The following is a 22,618-nucleotide window of genomic DNA, read 5'->3' as shown; positions in this document are numbered from 1 at the left end:
CTGGTGTGTCCGCTGTGCCGTGCGTGTGATCATTGCTTGTACAGCCCTCTCGCAGTGTCCGGAGCAAGTATGGTGGGTCTGACACACCGGTGTCAATGTGTTCTTTTTTCCATTTCCAGGAGTGTAGCTGTTGAGTCAATGCCACGTCAAGTTGTTGCACTGCAGTGCGCAGACGACGTATCTCATGGCGTTTGTCACGTCAGTGTTCACACCATTTCACTGTCATAATCCACAAAATGTATGTACATGGCTGCACGTTCAGAGACCGTGAATAGTTACAATTGAAAGAAAGCAGCCCTCGGTCACTATTTTTAACGAATTAACCGTGTTTCAACACTACTAGAGTTGTCTTCCTCAGAACGTAAATTTTTAGCCATAATTCTTTGACCATGTTATAGACCATTCTTCGATTTAAATTAAATTCTTAAATTAAATTACATTTTTAGCCATAGTTCTGTGACCATGTTGTAGACCATTCTTTTACTTAAATTCTGAGGAAGACACTCCTAGCAGCGTTGAAACCCGGTTAATTCTGTAAAAGTAGTGACCGAGGGCTGTTTTCTTTCAATTGTCATAATCTATGTGAGCAGTAGAGGATCACATACTCCTCTGATGCCAGCATAAACACTTTACAGTACCCTAATGCGATTAACATGCCCTTTCAGGAGGCGACTAATATTTTATCTGGGTACCTTATCATATCCGTTAGTCCTTATATTCTAAGTTCTGACCAAACCTAACCAAAATTGGTATAACGCGCACTATTGGTTATGATTACATCGAAACGTAGGTAGGTGACTCCCCACACAGTCTTGCTGAATGAGAGGAATTAGCGACACCTGTTTGAATGATTGATTTAGATATTTCGATTTTCACATGTACTTTGAGTTAAGGTTAAACAACGGCACAATTAAAATGCAGTTTTCTCTTAAACTCGTGGAAACCGTTGGTCATATAGGACTACATTTCATTCAGTTCTTTTGATTTTTCCATGACATTATACTTTTCTTTGACTATCGCGTATATTTTTTTAAAAATTCGAATATCTCAGTAGTAGTAGTGCCATTAGTAACAATAACAGTAACACTAATTTCATTTCTCTGTTGATTCCTTTAACAAGCATCATGGACATACTGTAGTTTTACAATTTAAAAATGGAAAACGTAAGTCTACATTCATATGTTTGCATCCTTACAGGTTTAGTTTGACAAGGATAGCGCACATCTTTGGTTGTCACCTTGTAGTAGAAACCATCATGACATTTTTCTGAAGTAATTAAAGGAAACCATGGAAAACCTAAATCAGGATAACTAGATGGGGATTTGAGACCCTCCCCTGTTCTGAATACAAGCCCAGTTTTATTCTTTTTCTTCTGTTTTGCTCGTTGTTTTTCGTTTTCCTAATCTTAAGTTTATTTCATAATTACTTTGTTGTTCTTCACTTGTAAGGATGTGCTCAGTTTTTACTATTTATTGATTGTTTAACCTACTGTTGATGCAATGTGTCAACCATTTGCTCGGTAGCAGCTTTTCTTTTTCATGCTTTCTGTCTGATTTTAAAATAGACGATATACAGAAAATCTCACAGCAGAAAGTGAACACAAACTCACATACGAAAACCAACAACACCATAGAGAAAATAAACAAATGACTGACAAGAGAATTAATATAAAACGAAATACATAGCATAATAAAAAATGCACCACCAACATGATAAGGACAACCACACGGAAGCAACCACTATGAAAACAAAGAAACAGATGTAAAAAAGGAATAACGATGTAATAACTAGAGCAAACAAGGAAAACATAACAGTACTTAAGGAAGAAACAATACATCACAACAAATGCGTTAGTGCCCCCACTATACAACTAGGCACAACTACACAACTTCCAGCAAATATGAAAAACAGATTAAAAACATTCAACATGCACTTACTGATATACAGTAATACTACATAACACCTATGAACCCACAGTCATAAGACTTTGGAGCCAAGCAAAAATACATTAACACAACATATCCAAGGGACCAGTTATAAATTTCAGGAAACCTACAACACATCACAGGACCAAGCATCTCGAAAAAGAAATCACCAAAAACTATAAAGGAGAAACTGATAGATCAGTGGATATACAGGAGATCTAATTGAAAACATATGGAACATAGAGGTACCACACAGAGTGTTACTGATTTTATTCAGGATGAAAATGTGTATACATTCATGCCTACCATAGAAACAGTAAAAATTATAAACCAAAATGCCACATCTCACCGCGGCATTACTACAGAAGCATACCAAGTATGCAAGAGCTGATCACTCAACAAAACTGCTTCCAGCTTGAGGATGAATACTGTCTGCAAAGCAATGGACTACCAAAGGGACCCCTAAATCAGGAACCTAAACCAACATTTTATTAGTCGTTTAGAAAACAGATATTAGAAAGGACAGCCACTAATGAAAGATTTGAACCATATATTAGCATAGATATGTGGATGACATTATATATGTGATAGATGAGCCAAATAAAAACAAAATAGAGTAACTACAGTGAGAAGTCAACAGGGCACACCGGAAGATAATTTCACACTTGAAGAAAAAAAAGGAGGCCAAATAAACTGTCTTGATATAATAACAATAATGGAATTTGACAAGTATTCTTTCAGTTTTTACTGAAAACCAAGAGTTACAGACACAATAATTCATTCCACATCCAATCATTGCCACAACCAGAAAGTAGCTATACTGTGCACATATTGTATAGAATAAGCAGTATTCCACTGCACAAGAGAGATTATGAAAAAGAAATGCATACAATCACACAAACAGCTAAGAACAATTCATATGATAGACATGTAGTACACTGTCTCAATCCAAAACTTGAAACAGAAACACAATATAAACACAACATATCCAGAATACATGAAACCTCATAAGCCCCAAACCCTCAAATACAGAGAACAGGAATGACAACGCCGCAAGGAAATAAAGTACATGGTATTCTATTACTTACACACGTAAAGTAACACCCAAAGTGGACCCTTTATACAGCATATAAAACGTTAACCACTAACAATCAAAAACGACTACTTTCAGGGCACAGCAATATACAAACTTGAATGTCAAAGTTGTGATGCAGAATACGTAGTCATGACAAGCTGGAAGTTTAATCACTTTACAAAGACACATCAGCGTTTGGAACAGTAAAACCAAACATTGCACATTCAGAGAGCACTTGCATCATCATAACCATCATCCTACCATCTTGCTGCAAGACATGAAAATCATCGAGATAAATAACTACAGTAAATGCCTTATTTCAGTGCAGGAAAAGTACCATACTCACACAAGTAAAAAATAAAAAGTAAAAAACGTATGCATACAAACATCTAACCATAATAAAACAAATGTTGAATTATCTCTCTCTCTCTCCCTCTCTCTCTCTCCCTCACACACACACACACACACACACACACACACACACACACACATACACACAGAGAGAGATATATATAGATCAGAGATATCACAAATACATAGTTAGCAATAATGTTCAACATATCCCAATATGTAAGACAAAATAATTAAAACAAAAATATGTAAATATTTCAGGCCACTGAAGATGTGTTTTAAATAATTAAGACGAGTCGTCTATGCACGGAATCTTTGTTTATTCTGTTGTAATTTGATAGACACAAACTGATCATTATTAAGATAATATTACATGTACCTGAGGGCATGAGATTGTCAAAAATTTGAAGATGTTTCATTTATCAACATCAGTTACTGCACACAATACACATACTGAACAAGCATTTCACAATGTAAGAAGCCGCTCTCAAACTCCCCATTCTCTGCTCAAAAAGAATCACTGCACACCCTTCACACAGAAAACACAAACTATCGGCTGGTATCAGCAACGTGACGAAAATGTTTTATTTCGTGTTTGATATCGTAACTACTAGTTTCCTTACCAGAATTAAACTGAATCAGTATCCCTGAATTATGAGTAAGATGTTAACCTGAGATGATCGTACCTTCATTAATAGCCTGCCATGGGGCACGGCATCTAATGCTTTCGGGTAATCTAGAAATATGGAAAACTCCTGTTAACCTTCATCCATAGTTCGCAGACATCATGTACGAATAGGGCAAGCTTAGTTTCGCACGAGCGATGCTTTCTAAAATCATGCTAAATCGTGGACATAAGCTTCTCAGTGTCAAGAAAATTTGTTATATTCGAACTTCTCAGTTCGAATATAACAAATTTTATTATGTTCAAGGATTCTGTAGCAAACAGGGGTTAAGGATATTGGTCTGCAATTTTGCGGACTCGTTCTTCTGCACTTCTTATATATTGTACTCACCTGCGCTTTTTGCCTGTCGCTTGGGACTTTGTGCTGGGCGAGAGATTCACGATAAATTAAAGTTAAGTCGCCAATGCCGTAGAGAACTCTTTGTAAAATCGAAATGGGATTCCATTCGGACTTGGTTATTTATTTGCTTTTGGATATTTCAGTTGTTTCTCTGCGCAAGGTATGCTTATTACTGTGTTCGTCCACACTGGAGTCTGTCCGAAGAAATATCGAGAGGCGGACGCTGGACTGTTTCCGTTTCTAATCTTCAAGACCCACTGGGTTACATCTGAGAGTCTGAATACCATCAGTCAGAGCTCAGAGAGTCAGGCTGGCAAAGGATGTGTCCAGTGTAAAGCATATAAACTGGTGACGCACTGTCGAGATGGCGCAGGGGACGGTAAAAGCGTAGTCACCAGAACTTGAGAGAATTAAAACCCTAGGAAGGTTTGAATTTTTTTCTCTGAGGCTCGGTATATCGATGAAGTGCTGTACTCCTAACCTTCAAGTGTCCTGCACAGTATCTGAACACATCATGATCCCATGCATGTTCTGGTACTGAACCGTGCGAAGCAGTAGATCAACTTCCTCTGCGATGAGAGATACCGGGCACCTGGCTAAAAATGAATTACAAGTTCGTGGCGATCTCCATCGGTAATGCTGGAATTCAATATTGTGTTGGCCCACCCTTAGCCTTGATGGCAGCTTCCATTCCCTCAGGCATAGGTTCTATCAGGTGCTGGAAGGTTTCTTGGGTAATGGCAACCCTCTCTTCACGGAGTGCTGCAGTGATGAGATGTATCGATGTCGGTCGGTGACGCCTGGCACGAAGTCGGTGTTCCAAAACAGCCCAAAGGTATTCTACAGGTTTCAGGTCAGGACTCTGTGCAGGCCAGTCCATTACAGGGATGTTATTGTCGTGTAACCATTCCGCCACAGGCCGTGCATTATAAACAGGTGCCCGATCGTGTTGAAAGCTGCAGTCGACATCCCCGATTTGCTCTTCGCCAGTGCGAAGCAAGAAGGAGCTTAAAACATCAATGTAGGCCTGTCCTGTGATAGTGTCAAGCTAAACAACAAGGAGTGCAAGACCCCTCCATAAAAAACACGGCCACATCATAGCCCCACCGCCTCCTAATTTTACTGTTGACACGACACACGCTGGCAGATGACGTTCACCGGGCATTCGACGTACCCACGTGCTGTCATCGGATCACCACATTGTGTATCGTGATTCGTCACTCCAGCAACGTTTCTCCACTGTTCAATAGTCCAACGTTTACGCTCCTTACACCAAGTCAGGCGTCATTTGGCATTTACCAGCGTGATGTGTGGCTTATGACCAGGCTTTCGACAGTGAAATCCAAGTTTTTTCACTTCCTGCCTAACTGTCATAGTACTTGCAGTGGATCCTGATGCAGTTTGGAATTCCTTTGTGATGGTTTGGATAGATGTATGGATAGATGTCTGCCTATTACACGTTACGACCCTCTTCAACTGTCGGCGGTCTCTGTCAGTCAACAGACAAGGTCGGCCTGTACGCTTTTGTGCTGTCGTGTCCCTTCACATTTGCTCTTCACTATCACATCGGAAACAGTGGACCTAGAGATGTTTAGGAGTGTGCAAAAATCTCACGTATAGACGTATGACACAAGGGACACCCTGTCACCTGACCAAGTTTGAAGTCTGTGAGTTCCACGGAGCGCCCCATTCTGCTCTCTCACGATGTCAAATGACTACTGAGGTCGATGATATGGAGTACCTGGCAGCAGGTGGCAGCACAATGCACCTAATATGGAAAACATATGTCGTTGTGGGTGTCCAGATGCTTTTGATAACATCGTGTATCTCTGATTCCTTTGCTGTTCAGCGCACTGCTATATTCTCTTTTTGATGCATCGTTATGGAAGAAGCCTACACGAATAATTTCTCTACTTGATTAATGAATAAATTTCGTTTGATCTTAAAAGAAGCAACGGCAATTATGCACCTACATTTATTCTGTTTCGCCAACAGGACATACAGGAGTGGTTGGACGGGGCGACTGAAGGCGTCATATACTTTAGCCTGGGCACCAACGTACTGAGCAGTAAAATGCCACCAGAAAAGCGACGGGCGTTCCTCGACGCCTTCTCTCAGCTGCCGCAGAGGGTGCTCTGGAAGTGGGAGACGGACGATGCGTCAGACCTGCCGCCTAACGTCAAAATGTCCAAGTGGTTCCCACAACAATCCGTGCTAGGTATAACGTATAAGTGCCCTAGTGACACTATCATTATTATTATTATTATTATTATTATTATTATTATTAGTAGTAGTAGTAGTATTTTGTGGAGGAATGCTGTGCATTAGTGTTTATAAGGTGTCTTAGCACCTCGTGTTTTACGCAACGCCAAAAGTCAACGACACAAATTGGTTGATTACAAACGAAATCTTTTTTGATCCTGAACTGTATGTGTCCATTCGATCCTTACCACTTACAGATTAGTCTGGAGTGATATTTGATTTAACTTTATTTGTTAACGGAGACGGGAAAACAGATGGAATAACCAAAGCTCGATCAGTCACTGAGTATTGCGGACTCTGCTTTAATATTAGAAGGAACAAGTCAGCCAAAGAAGAAGCTCTTCTGTTGGACCTGAAAACCGCCACGTTATTGTAAATTTACTCTGAAGCTTTTGTTTGAAAGGTTGTCCTTGGTCAAAGCCTCCACTCACTAATATCGACAATCTCTCGTAAATCTGGCTATATTACAACAAGCTTCCCCAACGCAGTGCCGGGATTGTCGAATCCAGACCCTTAAGAGGCCTGCTTTCGCAATATAACAACTTGCGCGCTACTAGCTTCTCCAACGCACAGCCAGGATTCTTGAATCCAGGCAGGAATCTCAGCTGCTTCCGTAGTGTGTTCGGAAGACGTAATACCACCACTACTCAGTTTACTGCAGGCAGCAATAAGGCATGCATTTCTTCGCAGTCACCATCTCATACTATGCACTTTAGTACTTGAGGAGGTTTACGATACCTCCCGAAGGTATTACTTCGTCATAACTGTAGTAAGGCTTCGGAAGACGCCTTCCCAGTGCCATGTTGATTGATGGTTCAAATGGCTCTAAGCGCAAAGGGACTTAACATCTGAGGTCATCGGCCCCCTAGACGTAGAGCTACTTAAATCTAACTAAGCTAAGGACATCACACACGTCCATGCCCGAGGCAGGATTTGATTGGTCTCGCGGTTCCGGACTGAGGCACCTAGAACCGCTCGACCACAGCGGATGGCATGTTGATTGAGGATATCCTGTTAGATCAGTCTGACAAGAGAACGGAGTTCCGCGTGGAAGCATTCTGTCGCCCTGTTTCCCGGCTCTGTTAACAACATGACGTCCACGCCTAGGATGACAGTCCATTGCTCCCAATTTGTTAACGTTTTTTCCACGTTTATCGAATTCAATATATTGAATTGGTGGCTGTAGCAATCAACGAGACGCCCACAGTATCTGCTGTGACGTAGTGTTAAGTATACCAACATATGGTGACCTCGCTTTTGAGACACAGGACCATTCACAGATGAAGAGTGCAGTGGTCGAAAGCGACGTAAAAAAAGTTGCAGATGGTAAGTCAGCCTCGCAAACTTAGCGCTTATTTTCCCGTTCACTGACGCTAAACAGAAGGTTATTAACAAACCTACTCTGACGTATGGGTTCCGCCTCGAGCTAGAGCACCCACCAGAGTGCGGTATTAGCGATGTACCACTGACACCTCGCCAGACATTATTCGTTAATGCCTTGTAAGTTCAGTGGTTCGGTTGGTGGGTAGGTGACTCGCGAAGAAGCTTGCGTGCAATGATCATTAAAAAACAAACCTGTGATAACACATTACAGTAAAGCGCAATATTCGTTACAAGTCAGTAATCGTACAAGACAAGCGCGTGCAATGCCTATCACCAACTAAATCATTGATTACAAGACAAGCTTCAGTGCATCACTTGTTATAAAACTAATTCCGGATCACACAAATCAGGCGTGAGTAGAATGCTTGGTCCGTTCTCTGAATTGGTTACATGACTGATCGTTGGTCACTGGCCACATAGAGAGAAATAACTTGGATGCACAACAGGTTATGTTTATTATAGGTTCGCCCTGCCACGGAGAAGTTACACGATAGTTTAACGCACCTTGTAATTTAAATAAAGGCTGACGTAACAGATATTTAGTTACTCTAATGACTGATGTAGAGCTCAATTAATTTTACAAAGAGCAAAGTTCTCCAAACCTCGATCAGTTATAAATTGATGGTAAGACTGGGAATGTACCAAAATATGTGGAAGACTATGCGGAGAAAGTGCAACAAGATCTGCTAGCCTGGCGGTTCATAAACTACCAGCCATTAAAATTGCTGCACCAAGAAGAAATGCAGATGATAAACGGGTACTCATTGGACAATTATACTAGAACTGACATGTGATTACATTTACACGCAATTTGGGTGCATAGATCCTGAGAAATCAGTACCCAGAACAGCCACCTGTGGCCATAATAACGCCTTTGGTACGCCTGGGCATTGACTCAAACAGAGCTTGGATGGCGTGTACACATGCAGCTTCAACACGATACCACAGTTCATCAAGAGTAGTGACTGGCGTATTGTGAAGAGCCGGTTGCTCGGCCACCATTGACCAGACGTTGTCAGTTAGTGAGAGATCTGGAGAATGTGCTGGCCAGCGAACATTGTTTCCAGAAAGGCCTGTACAGGACCTGCAACATGCTGCCGTGCATTATCCTGCTGAAATGTAGGGTTTCGCAGGGATCGAATGATGGGGAGAACCACGGGTCGTAACACATCTGAAGTGTAACGTCCACTGTTCAAAGCGCCGTCAATGCGAGCAAGAGGTGACGGAGACGTGTAACCAACGGTACCCCATACCATCACGCCGGGTGGTACGCCGGTATGGCGATGACGAATACACGCTTACAGTGTGCGTTCACCGCGATGTCGCCAAACACGGATGCGACCATCATGATTCTCTAAACAGAGCATGGATTCATCCGAAAAAATGACGTTTTGCCATTCGTGCACCCAGGTTCGTCGTTGAGTACACCATCGCAGGCGCTCCTTTCTGTGATGCACCGTCAAGGGCAACCGCAGCCATGGTCTCCGAGCTGATAGTACATGCTGTTGCAAACGTCGTCGAACTGTTCGTGCAGATGGTTGTTGTCTTGCTACCTTCCCCATCTGTTGACTCAGGGATCAAGATGTGGCTGCACGATCCCTTACAGCCATGCGGATAAGATGCCTGTCATCTCGACGGCTAGTGATACGAGGCCGTTGGGATCCAGTACGGGGTTCCGTATCACCCACCGATTCCATATTCTGTTAACAGTCATTGGATCTCGACCAACGCGAGCAGCAAAGTCGCGATACGATAAACTGCATTCGCGATAGGCTACAAGTCGACCTTTATCAAAGTCGGAAACGTGATGGTATGCATTTCTCGTCCTTACACATGGCATCACAACAACGTTTCACCAGGCACGCCGGTCAACTGCTGTTTGTGTATGAGAAATCGGTTGGACACTTTCCTCATGTTAGCACGTTGTAGGTGACGCCAGCGGCGCCAACTTTGTGTCAATGCTCTGAAAAGCTAATCATTTACATATCACAGCATCTTCTTCTTGTCGGTTGAATTTCGCGTCTGTAGCTCGTCATCTTCGCGGTGTAGCAATTTTAATGGCCAGTAGTATTAATTTAAAAAAACCAATCAGAAGAACGAGAAAATTCGAACCAGCTATGTAATTCAAATGCATGGCAAACTAATGAAGCAATTAGCGGCTCACAATACGGATCACCCTGCCGACACTTACATTTTCCCAAATATGCTAGCATGCACACGGCAGTCACAGTTGACCCCTCTACTACAGCCTGCAGATTTAACAGTTCTCTTAGATTGGTCGGCCACATCGCATTATATGAGGAGGTGACTGACACAATAGGATAGTGTAAACAAAATTTTTGTAGCGAAATTGAACCTTCATCCCCTTGCTGGGAAGGGGACATCGTGTTGTCTCTGTTTTTGTCGTACACGCAGAATAGGCAACAAAGTTAGACTCAGTTATTCTCTAGGGATGGCAACAGTGGCAATGCGACTCCTGCCCACGTATAGACACAGCACTGGCGCTGACCACAATAGCACGAACCAGCCAGTGGCCTAATTCCATGAAACTGCCTGACTCCATTGTGGAGTCTCACCTCTTCATGAGATTCACTGACTGCCGTTTGCTTACAGTAGGACCCAGAGCCCACACCTGTAGTCAACCTCCCTTACAGGAAAAATGCAACATTTTCTTCCTTAACTCACATATCCAGTACACACAGTATAACAGTCACGAAACAGTGGCTGAAAATGAACATTACCGCATAGCGAAATGTAACAGTAGTGGCACAACTACAGTTGGTCACAGGACAGCAGTCCATTAGTTATCTCTGGACTTGACCCTGTATTTTAGGTGCCTACTGGACAAGACCACCGAATATTTCAAAACTATGTCCTGTTTCAGCACTTTCAGTTGGGCATAGGTTGTAACTATTGTTAGAGTCACTGGCTCTTCTACTCTTAAGTCAGCGATCACCCAGCTAAAAATTTAGTTCCTTTTATTTCACTGTTAGGTTTTTAGACGAAAATTTGTGTTATCTTACAACAGTAAATATTTTTTAATAAATTCAGAGGATGGGCTTTATCAGCTTTATAACTCCCTCACCGATAAAAGGATTCTTGTGGGCATTCATAACATCGATGTTTAGTTCACTAAACGACAATAAGGCTCAGAATCCTTATTTTAGTTTTTAGCTTATTCGTTTCTGCACTATCCTTGAAAGTTGGGTCCGTTGTGGTGGAAACAGCCTGCCTAGTCTTCTAAGTCTTGCAGTACTCTGGTATACATGTTCCGTGTGCTATCCGATCCATTCACATGTGCTTATGTGGAGATTTATTCCAGAAGTGATCAGATACTTAAGTGGGCATCATCTATGCCTTACTTGATCAGTGACTAGGAGGTCTTGACAGATATTTTCACTCTGCAAAACTGAAAATGTTTAATGCTGGAATCTAATTACTAGAATACCTTCTTTACATATGTTATATCTTGGAACATTTTCAGAACTAAAAGAAATGTTAGTAATTTAATAACCTATTATTAACAGGTTCGAACAGTCCACGGGTATACTGCCGGTTCATAGTGTCCAACGGGCACACTATGAACAGGCAGTATACCCGTGGACTGTTCGAACAACAAATACGCCAGGAGAAACTAAAGAATCATATTATTAACATGTTTGTATTGTGTCCACAGCACATCCGAAAGTGAAAGTCTTCATCACGCAAGGTGGATTGCAGAGTTTCAATGAAGCCACTTACTATGGTGTTCCCCTAATTGGAATTCCGTTCATGGGCGACCAGCACTACAATGTAGCAAAAATGGTAGCTGCTGAGATTGGCTACAGGTTGCAGTTCCGGCACGTCACGAAGGACACCGTTTTAGAGGCTATACGAACGGTTCTTGAGGATCCCAGGTACGCATTTTTTCTTTCACATACTTTCAGACTTTCAAGTAGTGCTACGTAGCGGATAATATTGCTGTAAATAATATAGTATGTTTTGAAAAGGAAATAACAACCCTGAAAATTCACGTTGGTTTTATAATTTGACTTAGAGTCGCTTTTTTGGTGTCTTTTTAGAATAGTACATTAAGTTATTACCTCAGAGTTAAACAGGTCGAACTCGACTTCCATTGCTTATGTGGCATAGTTCCCACCTAAAGTCAGTTTCTCACCAAACTAGCTTCAGAATGTCAGGCGTACCTTGTTTAATTGCGGCATAGGTTACAGCTTTCAAATCTAGTGGAGCAGCCAGTAAGTGTGGGCAAACAAAGCATCCTTGATGAATCTCCCCTCCCTCCCTACACCCAAGAAAAAATCAATACATGTGAGATCCTGCGAATTCGTCGCACTTCAATCAATCTTTTTACGTGGAAGGCGATTGCAGAGGCAATCCCGGGCGGTAGTGCTATAGTCCGGCGGTGCGTCACCTTCCCTAAAGTTTATACTGCTTTCTTGTTAATCCTCGTCAGTCAAAAAGATTAAAAAGTTTTCCAGCATATCTGAGTACACTACTCCGTTAATCGTTTCCTTCACTTGCATCTACATCAATTACTCTGCAAATCACAATTCAATGCTTGACAGAGGGTTCATCGAACCACCCTCAAGCTATTTCTACAGCGGTCTACTCTCAAAGATCGCGCGGAAAAAAAGAGCATTTAAATCTTCCTGTGCGAGCTCTGATTTCTCATATTTTATTATGATGATTATTTCCGCGTATGTAGGTGGGCGGCAGTAAAATATTTTCACATACTGAGGAGAAAGATGGTGACTGAAATTTCGTGAGAAGATCCTGCTGCAACGAAAACCTCCTTTGTTTTAATGATTTCCACCCAAATTCAAGTATTACATCCATACTATTCTCTTCCCTATTTCGCGATAATACATAACAATTTTCCCTTCTTTGAACTTTTTCGATGTCCGCCGCCGATCCTATATGATGCGGACCTCACATCGCACAGCAATCCTTCAGAAGAGGAAGTATAGGCAGTCTCATTATTAGATCTGTTGCATTTTCTTAATGTTCTGCCAGTGAATCATCACCTTTGGTTTGCTTTACCCGCGACATTGTCTATGTGATCGTTCCAGCTAAATTATTAACTTAGTTATAAGTAATTGTAATCCCTAAGTATTTAGTTGAATTTACAGCCTTTATGTTTGCGTGATTTATCGTGCAACCGAAATTGAGCGAATTCTTTTTCGTACTGATGTGTATGACTTCACACTTTTCATTATTTAGAGTCAATTGCCACTTTTAGTACCATACAGATACCCCGTCTCAACCGATTTGCAATTTGGTTTCTTGGTATGATGACTTGACGAGACGGTAAATGACAGAATCATCTGCAAGCAATCTAGGAGTGCTACTGAGACTGTCTCCTAAATCGTTTACGTAGATCATGAAAAGTAGAGGACTTACAACGCTTCACTGGAGAACGCCAAATATAAATTCCCGTTTCACTCGATGACTCCGTCAGTTACTACGAACTGTGACCTTTCTGGGAGGAAATCGCCAGTGCAGTCGCGGAGCTGAGCCGACAGTTCATATGCACGCAGTTTGATTAGAAATCGCTTGTTTGGTAGTGTGTCAAAAGCCTTCTGGAAATCTAAAAATTTGGAATCAGTTTGACATCTCCTGTCAGTAGCACTCATTACTTCGTGAGAATGAAGAGCTAGTAGAGTTTCACAGGAACGATATTTTCTGAATCCGAGATGTTAGCGATATTGGTCTATTTCCTTTCTCGGATATGGGTGTCACTTGTGCGACTTTCCAGTTGTTAAATAACGATCTTTCGAAGAGCGAGCTGTCGTATACCATTGCTAAGTATGGAGTTATTGTATCAGAAACTCTGAAAAGAACCTGAGTGGTATACAATCTGGACTAGAGTCCTTGCCTTTATTAAGTGATTTAAGGTGCTTCGCTGCACCAAGCATATCTACTTTTAATTTACTCATGGTCGCAGTTGTTCTCGATTCGAATTGTGGAGTATTTACTTCGTCTCTTTTGGGGACGGGGTATCGGAAGACCGTGTCTAGCACCTCTGATTTAGTGGCACTATCAGTGACACGCCATTGCTATCACTCTGTGAAGGTACTGATTGAGCCTTGCCACTAGTGAAGTTTACACATGACCAAAATCTGTTTGGGTTTCCTGGTTTTTCTGTCAGATTTGGAGGCAGAGTTTCGCTGTGGAAACTGTTAAAAGCATTTCGCATTGAATTTCGCTCTAAATTTCCAGCTTTTATAAAACTTCGTCAATGACGGGAATTTTCCGTTCTTTTAAATTTATCGTGTTCTGACACACTTTGTGTACCATGAGGGATTAGTGCAGTCTCTTATTAATTTATGTGGTATATGTGTGTCAACTGCCGTCGATACTATTTCTTTGAATTCAAACCGCAGCTGTTCTACGTATACATAATCAGAATGGAAGGAGTTGAGACTGTCTCTTTGGAAGCAGTCGAGCAAAAATTATCTGCTTTTTTAAATACATGTATTCTGCGTTTATTTTTGATGGCTTTGGATGTTACGGTATTCAGTCTCGCTACAAATGCTCTGCGGTCACTAATCCCGTATCCGTCATGATGTTCCCTATTTGCTCAGTATTGTTTGTTGCTAAGAGGTCAAGTATGTTTTCGCAGCTATATGCGCTTCGAATGTGCTCCTATTCTAATTATCCGAAATAATTTTCTGAGAAATCGTTCAGTATAATTACTGACAACGTTTTATGCCTACCACCGGCTGCAACCTGTGTTTTTGCCAAACTATTGAGGCTAAATAGGAGCTACCAACTGTTTGCGTGGGGTACCTTTTCCAAATAAAAAATAATTTTTCTTTGATCTTTTCAGCAGCTGCGTCACCTGCGTCAGCGGGTGGTATAAACGAAGCAGTTATTCCGGCTGTCAATTATAACCTCCAACCATACAAATTCACAGAAAACATTTACTTCAATTTCACTACAAATTAAAAAACTTCTTACAAAAATAAACAGTCAGCTATCAGCTGTGTTTAATCTATCCTTTATGAACACTGTTAGGTTCTTTGAAAAAAATTCAGCTAAACTTATTTCCAGCTTTAGCCAGCTTTCCATATAACGATTTAAGCTTCAGTGCTTTCTATTAGCACTTGGAGCTCTAGTTCTTTCCCAACACAGCTACGACAATTTTCAGCTACTATACCGATTGTTGCTAGGTTTGCCTTCCTGTATTTGTCCTGCATCCTTTTAGACAGACACCCATTCTGTAATTTCCCGCCTCGGAGTGGCCGCGTGGTTTGAGGCGCCATGACGTGGATTGCGCGGCCGCTCCCGTCGGAGGTTCGAGTCCTCCCTCGGGCATGGGTGTCTGTGTCTTGTTCTTAGCTTTTGTTTTTGGTCATCAGTCTACTGACTGGTTTGATGCGGCCCGCCACGAATTCCTTTCCTATGCTAACCTCTTCATCTCAGAGCAACACTTGCAACCTACGTCCTCAATTATTTGCTTGACGTATTCCAATCTCTGTCTTCCTCTACAGTTTTTGCCCTCTACAGCTCCCTCTAGTACCATGGAAGTCATTCCCTCATGTCTTAGCAGATGTCCTATCATCCTATCCCTTCTCCTTATCAGTGTTTTACACATATTCCTTTCCTCTCCGATTCTGCGTAGAACCTCCTCATTCCTTACCTTATCAGTCCACCTAATTTTCAACATTCGTCTGTAGCACCACATCTAAAATGCTTCGATTCTCTTCTGTTCCGGTTTTCCCACAGTCCATGTTTCACTACCATACAATGCTGTACTCCAGACGTACATCCTCAGAACTTTCTTCCTCAAATTAAGGCCGGTATTTGATATTAGTAGACTTCTCTTGGCCAGAAATGCCTTTTTTGCCATAGCAAGTCTGCTTTTGATGTCTTCCTTGCTCCGTCCGACATTGGTTATTGTACTGCCTAGGTAGCAGAATTCCTTAACTTCATTGACTTCGTGACCATTAATCCCGATATTAAGTTTCTCGCTGTTCTCACTTCTACTACATCTCATTACCTTCGTTTTTCTCCGATTTACTCTCAAACCATACTGTGTACTCATTAGACTGTTCATTCCGTTCAGCAGATCATTTAATTCTTCTTCACTTTCACTCAGGGTAGCAATGTCATCAGCGAATCGTATCATTGATGTCCTTTCACCTTGTATTTTAATTCCACTCCTGAACCTTTCTTTTATTTCCATCATTGCTTCCTCGATATACAGATTGAAGAGTAGGTGCGAAAGGCTACAGCCTTGTCTTACTCCCTTCTTAATACGAGCACTTCTTTCTTGATCGTCCACTCTTATTATTCCATCTTGGTTGTTGTACGTATTGTATATGACCCGCCTCTCCCTATAGCTTACCCCTAATTTTTTCAGAATCTTGAACAGCTTGCACCATTTTACATTGTCGAACGCTTTCTCCAGGTCGACAAATCCTATGAACGTGTCTTGATTTTTCTTTAGCCTTGCTTCCATTATTAGCCGTAACGTCAGAATTGGCTCTCTCGTGTCTTTACTTTTCCTAAAGCCAAACTGATGGTCACCTTGCGCATTCTCAATTTTCTTTTCTATTCTTCTGTATATTATTCTTGTAAGCAGCTTCGATGCATGAGCTGTTAAGCTGATTGTGCGATAATTCTCGCACTTGTCAGCTCTTGCCGTCTTCGGAATTGTGTGGATGATGCTTTTCTGAAAGTCAGTTGGTATGTCGCCAGACTCATATATTCTAAACACCAACGTGAATAGTCGTTTTGTTGCCACTTCCCCTAGTGATTTTAGAAATTTAGATGGAATGTTATCTATCCCTTCTTCCTTATTTGACCGTAAGTCCTCCAAAGCTCTTTTAAATTCCGATTCTAATACTGGATCCCCTATCTCTTCTAAATCTACTCCTGTTTCTTCTTCTATCACATCAGACAAATCTTCACCCTCATAGAGGCTTTCAATGTATTCCTTCCACCTATCTGCTCTCTCCTCTGCATTTAACAGTGAAATTCCCGTTCACTCTTAATGTTACCACCGTTACTTTTAATGTCACCAAAAGTTGTTTTGGCTTTCCTGTATGCTGAGTCTGTCCTTCCGACAATCATATCTTTTTCGATGTCTTCACATTTTCCCTCCAGACATTTCGTCTTAGGTTCCCTGCACTTCCTATTTATTTCATTCCTCAGCGGCTTGTATTTCTGTATTCCTGATTTTCCCGTAACATGTTTGTACTTCCTCCTTTCATCAATCAACTGAAGTATTTCCTCTGTTACCCATGGTTTCTTCGCAGCTACCTTCTTTGTACCTATGTTTTCCTTCCCAACTTCTGTGATGGCCCTTTTTAGAGACGTCCATTCCTCTTCAACTGTGTTGCCTACTGCACTATTCCTTATTGCTGTATCTATAGCGTTACAGAACTTCAAACGTATCTCGTCATTCCTTAGAACTTCCGTATCCCACTTCTTAGCGTATTGATTCTTCCTGACTAATGTCTTGAACTTCAGCCTACTCTTCATCACTACTATATTGTGATCTGAGTCTATATCTGCTCCTGGGTACGCCTTACAATCCAGTATCTGATTTCGGAATCTCTGTCTGACCATGATGTAATCTAATTGAAATCTTCCCGTATTTCCCGGCCTTTTCCAAGTATACCTCCTCCTCTTGTGATTCTTGAACAGGGTACTCACTATTACTAGCTGAAACTTGTTACAGAACTCAATTAGTCTTTCCCCTCATTCATTCCTTGTCCCAAGCCCATATTCTCCTGTAACCTTTTCTTCTACTCCTTCCCCTACAACTGCATTCCAGTCGCCCATGACTATTAGATTTTCGTCCCCCTTTACATACTGCATTACCCTTTCAATATCCTCTTACACTTTCTCTATCTGTTCATCTTCAGCTTGCGACGTCGGCATGTATACCTGAACTATCGTTGTCGGTGTTGGTCTGCTGTAGATTGTGATTAGAACCACCCGGTCACAGAACTGTTCACAGTAACACACCCTCTGCCCTACCTTCCTACTCATAACGAATCCTACACCTGTTTACCATTTTCTGCTGCTGTTGATATTACCCGATACTCATCTGACCAGAAATCCTTGTCTTCCTTCCACTTCACTTCACTGACCCCTACTATATCTAGATTGAACCTTTACATTTCCCTTTTCAGATTTTCTAGTTTCCCTACCCCACGTTCAAGTTTCTGACATTCCACGCCCCGACTCGTAGAACATTATCCTTTCGTTGATTATTCAATCTTTTTGTCATGGTAACCTCTCCCTTGGCAGTCCCCTCCCGGAGATCCGAATGGGGGACTATTCCGGAATCTTTTGACAATGGAGAGATCATCATGACACTTCTTCAACTGCAGGCCACATGTCCTGTGGATACACGATACGTGTCTTGAATGCAGTGGTTTCCATTGCCTTCTGCATCCTCATGTGGTTGATCATTGCTGATTCTTCCGCCTTTAGGGGCAGTTTCCCACCCCTAGGACAAGAGAGTGCCCTGAACCTCTATCCGCTCCTCCGCCCTCTTTGACAAGGCCGTTGGCAGAATGAGGCTGACTTCTTATGGCGGCAGTCTTCGGCCGCCAATGCTGATGTTCTTAGTATAGGTTAGTTTAAGTAGTGTGTAAGTCTAGGGACCGATGACCTCAGCAGTTTGGTTCCTTAGGAATTCAAACACATCTCAATTTTTTTTTTTCAATTTCCTGAGCCCCTCTAACTCATAAAATACCCACGTCCTTCCACGTAATCCCGCTCTCCCTGTACTCCCTGTACGTGTAGTAACTTCCTGCTTGTAGCGGATACCTGAATTATTAAGCGGAACCCAGGATCCCATCAGACGATAGCGTAAATCAAAAAATCTGCAGCCACACGGTCGCAGAACTGCCCGAGCTTGTGATTGAGACCCTCCATTCTGTACAGTCGTTTGCCTTCATCTTGCATGTAAGACTACCAGTCCTTACCATTTCAGCTAGCGGCCCGAAACCAGAGAGAATATCTTCTGATCCAAAGCGACACACCTCGCTGGTACCGCCATGAGCCGCTATCAGCAGTTGGCTGGATCTCGTGCTCCTTATGGCATCCAGAAGCACGCTTACCACATCTCGAATGACTCCTTCTGGTATGCACTTTGAGTGCCCATTGGTTTGCTTCCCCTTCTTGGCAGCCATATCTCCAATGGGACTCACTGCACACGTAGCGTTGTACAATGCCCTCTGTGGCATTGTAGCGAGAAGGAAGCGACTCTGCCTTACTTCTCTGGTTTCTGTATTACTAATCTGGTGTCTTGCTACTTCGGTTGTTCCTTGTAGCGCTCAGGCGCCAGGTTCAATGAAGGCTTTTGATCCTGCTGAAATGGGGTGTGTCGGGACGCCAGTTGTTAAATGTTAACAATGTTTTGTAATATACTCCTTTTAATGAAGAATGCTCTGAATCACACGTCACAGACTTTCCAATATGGCGACTCTTGGCTACGCCGTTATACTCAACACTTTACAACACGAGTACCACTTTAAAAACTCGTTATAGATACTGCCCATGGCACGTGGCGTTCACTGATAATTGATACCTTCAGTGTAACTTCATATCTTGTTTATCACTGCTATATTTACTCGCGACCGTTCTTTTGGAGCCGTCTCGACGTGCGTTTTTGAGTGGCGCCTCGCTGCTAACTCGCCCTGTCTTCCTGACGCCCAAGAGAGACCCCACCTTTCTCCCTCAGCCAGTAGGGACACTCCACTTGTCTCCTACTGTAAGGTCCTACTACCGACTAGTCATATCTCGTCCCTACTATGGTTGCACAACATTGCCTCCTATGATTTTATCGTTAATGCTCCTTGCTGACGCATAATTGTCAGATTTACATGTAGCCTGGCTGCTTCTGAGCATTCCCGATCGCATAAACGTGCGTAATAATTAGCATAAAAACTTGAAGGGAATGCACGTATGCATTACAGTTGGAGCTCCCTACCACCAATAAACCTACCCTCTGTGAATGTCCAGACGTTGCAGGCCGAGAGACTTTCTCTGGAACAGGACGAGCGACTGCCTGGGACTCAGGGACTTTGTTGGCCACAGACAGCACCCGAAACATGTTCTTCAGACAGACTGGGGGGGGGGGGGGGGGTTGGGGGGAGGGGGCATCTGATCGCCTACTTGGAAAGTCTTTTGCCACCTGCCACAGCTTGGAGCGACCTTACATTCGACCACTGTCGAGGGTTCTACATCAGTGCACACAGTACCCTGTGTGGCCACAGTAGTGGAACAATCGAGGGACTCATGGGACGTGCTGGACGTCCATCAGGTCCTCACGTCTGCCCCCCCCCCCCCATAGTGATGCTCATCGGCAGCAGCTTCAAGGTGTGTGACCGAAGACAACAATGCCTGAATCTGTGAGTGAAGGGTCGGCAACTCAGCTCGCATATGAACACAGCTGAACTTTTGTGCTCCTGTCTTCCTCAGTTGCGTGTAATATTACGGTATATTGACAATTTTCACTTTTTGGAACGTCTGACTACGCCTGAATGGAAATTTATAAATTTGTTGTAAGGACTACGGGACCAATCTGCTGAGGTCATCGGTCCCTTGGCTTACACACTAATTAATCTAACTTAACGTAACTTACACTAATGACACACACGCACACACACGTGCACGAAGGAAGGACTGGAGCCTCCGACAGGGCGAGCTGCGCGAACCGTGCAAGACGCCCGAGACCGCGCGGCTAACCCGCGTGGCCAACTGAATGAAACACAATTTATGTACCACACGCGTTTCGTCTTTATTGTCTGCGAGGCATCTTCAGTCGCTTGGAATATGTACATATTTTTACTATTTAGTTTACATTTTGGGGTAATGTACCTATAGGCTATAAACAGTTCTTGTGGTTGGTTCCTCTTCTTATAATTGCCACGTGGGACGACACCAAACATGTAACAGAAACGTAATATGTAAAAAAGCGTCCACGCAATCTGTAAGTAGAATTTAAAATATTACTTCATCATAGCAAAAACCAACCACCAGAACTGTTTATAACCTATAGGTGCTTTGCACTTCTCTAGACAGATAATAAGTCGTGGGAGTATCCCTGACAAATAAACAAAATGGCACAAAATTAACCAATTAAACTAGTGTGCACAGCGGACATTTGAAATAAGTCATTTCGTATGAGAAGTTGAGTCAAACTCACAGAAGAAAACGATGTATGCAGATGAGCTGATGCAGTAGCGAAAGCTAACCCTAGACTGGGGCCTGTAAAAACTGCAGTGGCTGTTCAAGCACAAAAAAAGTGCCTGGTGTGATGAAGACAGTTGCACTATGTAATACATAGCAAATTAATCGCTGAACTGTACCTGATAAATAAACAAACGTGCACGAAATTAACAAATTGAAACTAAAGTCGCTTCTTATGAGAAGCTGTTTCAAACTTAGCACTGCATTATGTCCATTTACTCTCGAGATGTATTAATGATATGGTATGATGTCAACAGGTATCGGGAAAACATGAAGAAGTTATCAGCAGTGTACCGAGAGCATCAGGCACAGTCGCTTCCACAGGCCGTCTGGTGGATAGAATACATACTACGGCACAAGGGAGCTCCACATCTGCGAAGCGGAGCCATGGATCTCAGTTGGTACCAGCTGCTGCTGCTAGATGTCATCGCCTTCATTCTGGCTGTAGCTGCAGTCGCTACATATGCGATATATTCGCTTGCGAGATATCTGTTTTCCGTCATATTTAAGACCAAGAAACAGAAGACTCAATGAAGAATAATTTTTATTAGTTTTGAAGGACTTAAGACTCTACTGTGAGCGATGGCAAGAACTGTCTTTTATTGCCTACATTAAAAACGATATGTGGTTAATTGTAAACGCAAGTCTCCAGTCTTCGTATTTTTCATTGTCTTTGTGTATGGTGTTAGTCGTATACGGCCAGATTCTAGAAAAGTTATGTGAAGTGATGTGGAGAAGGAGGAGGAGGCTTAACATAAAATTGTACATCATCTCTTCTGTAACAAGTCATTTCATTCGAAACTGAAAGCTGTATGATTTTGTCTTTTAAGACAGGAGGTAAATAAATTTATTTATTTTTAACTTATACTGTTTTACACATGGCCGATAACTAGTCTAATTTCACGTCATACAAAAGTTTTCCGAAATGGGAAGCCCAAAAAACGTAATTACCTGTAGACAAATGACAAGCATAATATAAAGTGTAAAAGAACATGGCAGGTTGGTTGGTAATAAACAAGTTAAATATAAAAGACGAAAATGTGAAAACACTTTGTAGTATGTACGCAGACGCCTGTTGAATTATCTGGCCATCTTCATAGTTGGACCATTGACACGTACCAAGTATCAATGACCTTTGAGGTTTCTGCACAGATTTTTGAGGGGATGTTTCGGGTATTTCTGAGAAGATGAAGTGGTCTTTTTTTGTTCACTTTTGTGAAGCTCGTAAACATTATGCTCAGTTAAGTAACTGTACTGACATTGGGAATAGTTTGTTCTTGAAGTGATACGAAAGTAAAGGCTGTCAACAGGTACACAGGAAGTCAAGAAGTCGCTTGAACTCTGCAGAGAAGCATCTGTTACGTTCATTGGACAACTGTTTA

At 42.2% G+C, this 22,618-nt stretch overlaps 1 protein-coding gene across 1 annotated transcript in view; it reads left to right on the top strand.

The window, feature by feature from the left end:
• LOC126354289 (UDP-glucosyltransferase 2-like) overlaps window positions 1-22,097 on the top strand; it is a 76,220-nt gene extending 54,123 nt beyond the window's left edge. The window contains exons 5-7 of the mRNA XM_050003834.1: window positions 6,372-6,594; window positions 11,698-11,917; window positions 21,494-22,097. Of these exons, the coding sequence (XP_049859791.1) occupies window positions 6,372-6,594; window positions 11,698-11,917; window positions 21,494-21,770 (720 nt within the window). The 3' untranslated portion in view covers window positions 21,771-22,097. The remainder of the gene's footprint in view (window positions 1-6,371; window positions 6,595-11,697; window positions 11,918-21,493) is intronic.
• Window positions 22,098-22,618: the final 521 nt, after the last annotated feature.

The sequence above is a fragment of the Schistocerca gregaria genome, chromosome 3, assembly GCF_023897955.1.
Source record: "Schistocerca gregaria isolate iqSchGreg1 chromosome 3, iqSchGreg1.2, whole genome shotgun sequence".
Taxonomy (NCBI): Eukaryota; Metazoa; Arthropoda; class Insecta; order Orthoptera; family Acrididae; genus Schistocerca; species Schistocerca gregaria.
Note: the sequence above shows the minus strand (reverse complement) of the source record. Positions and strands in the feature narration are given on the sequence as shown.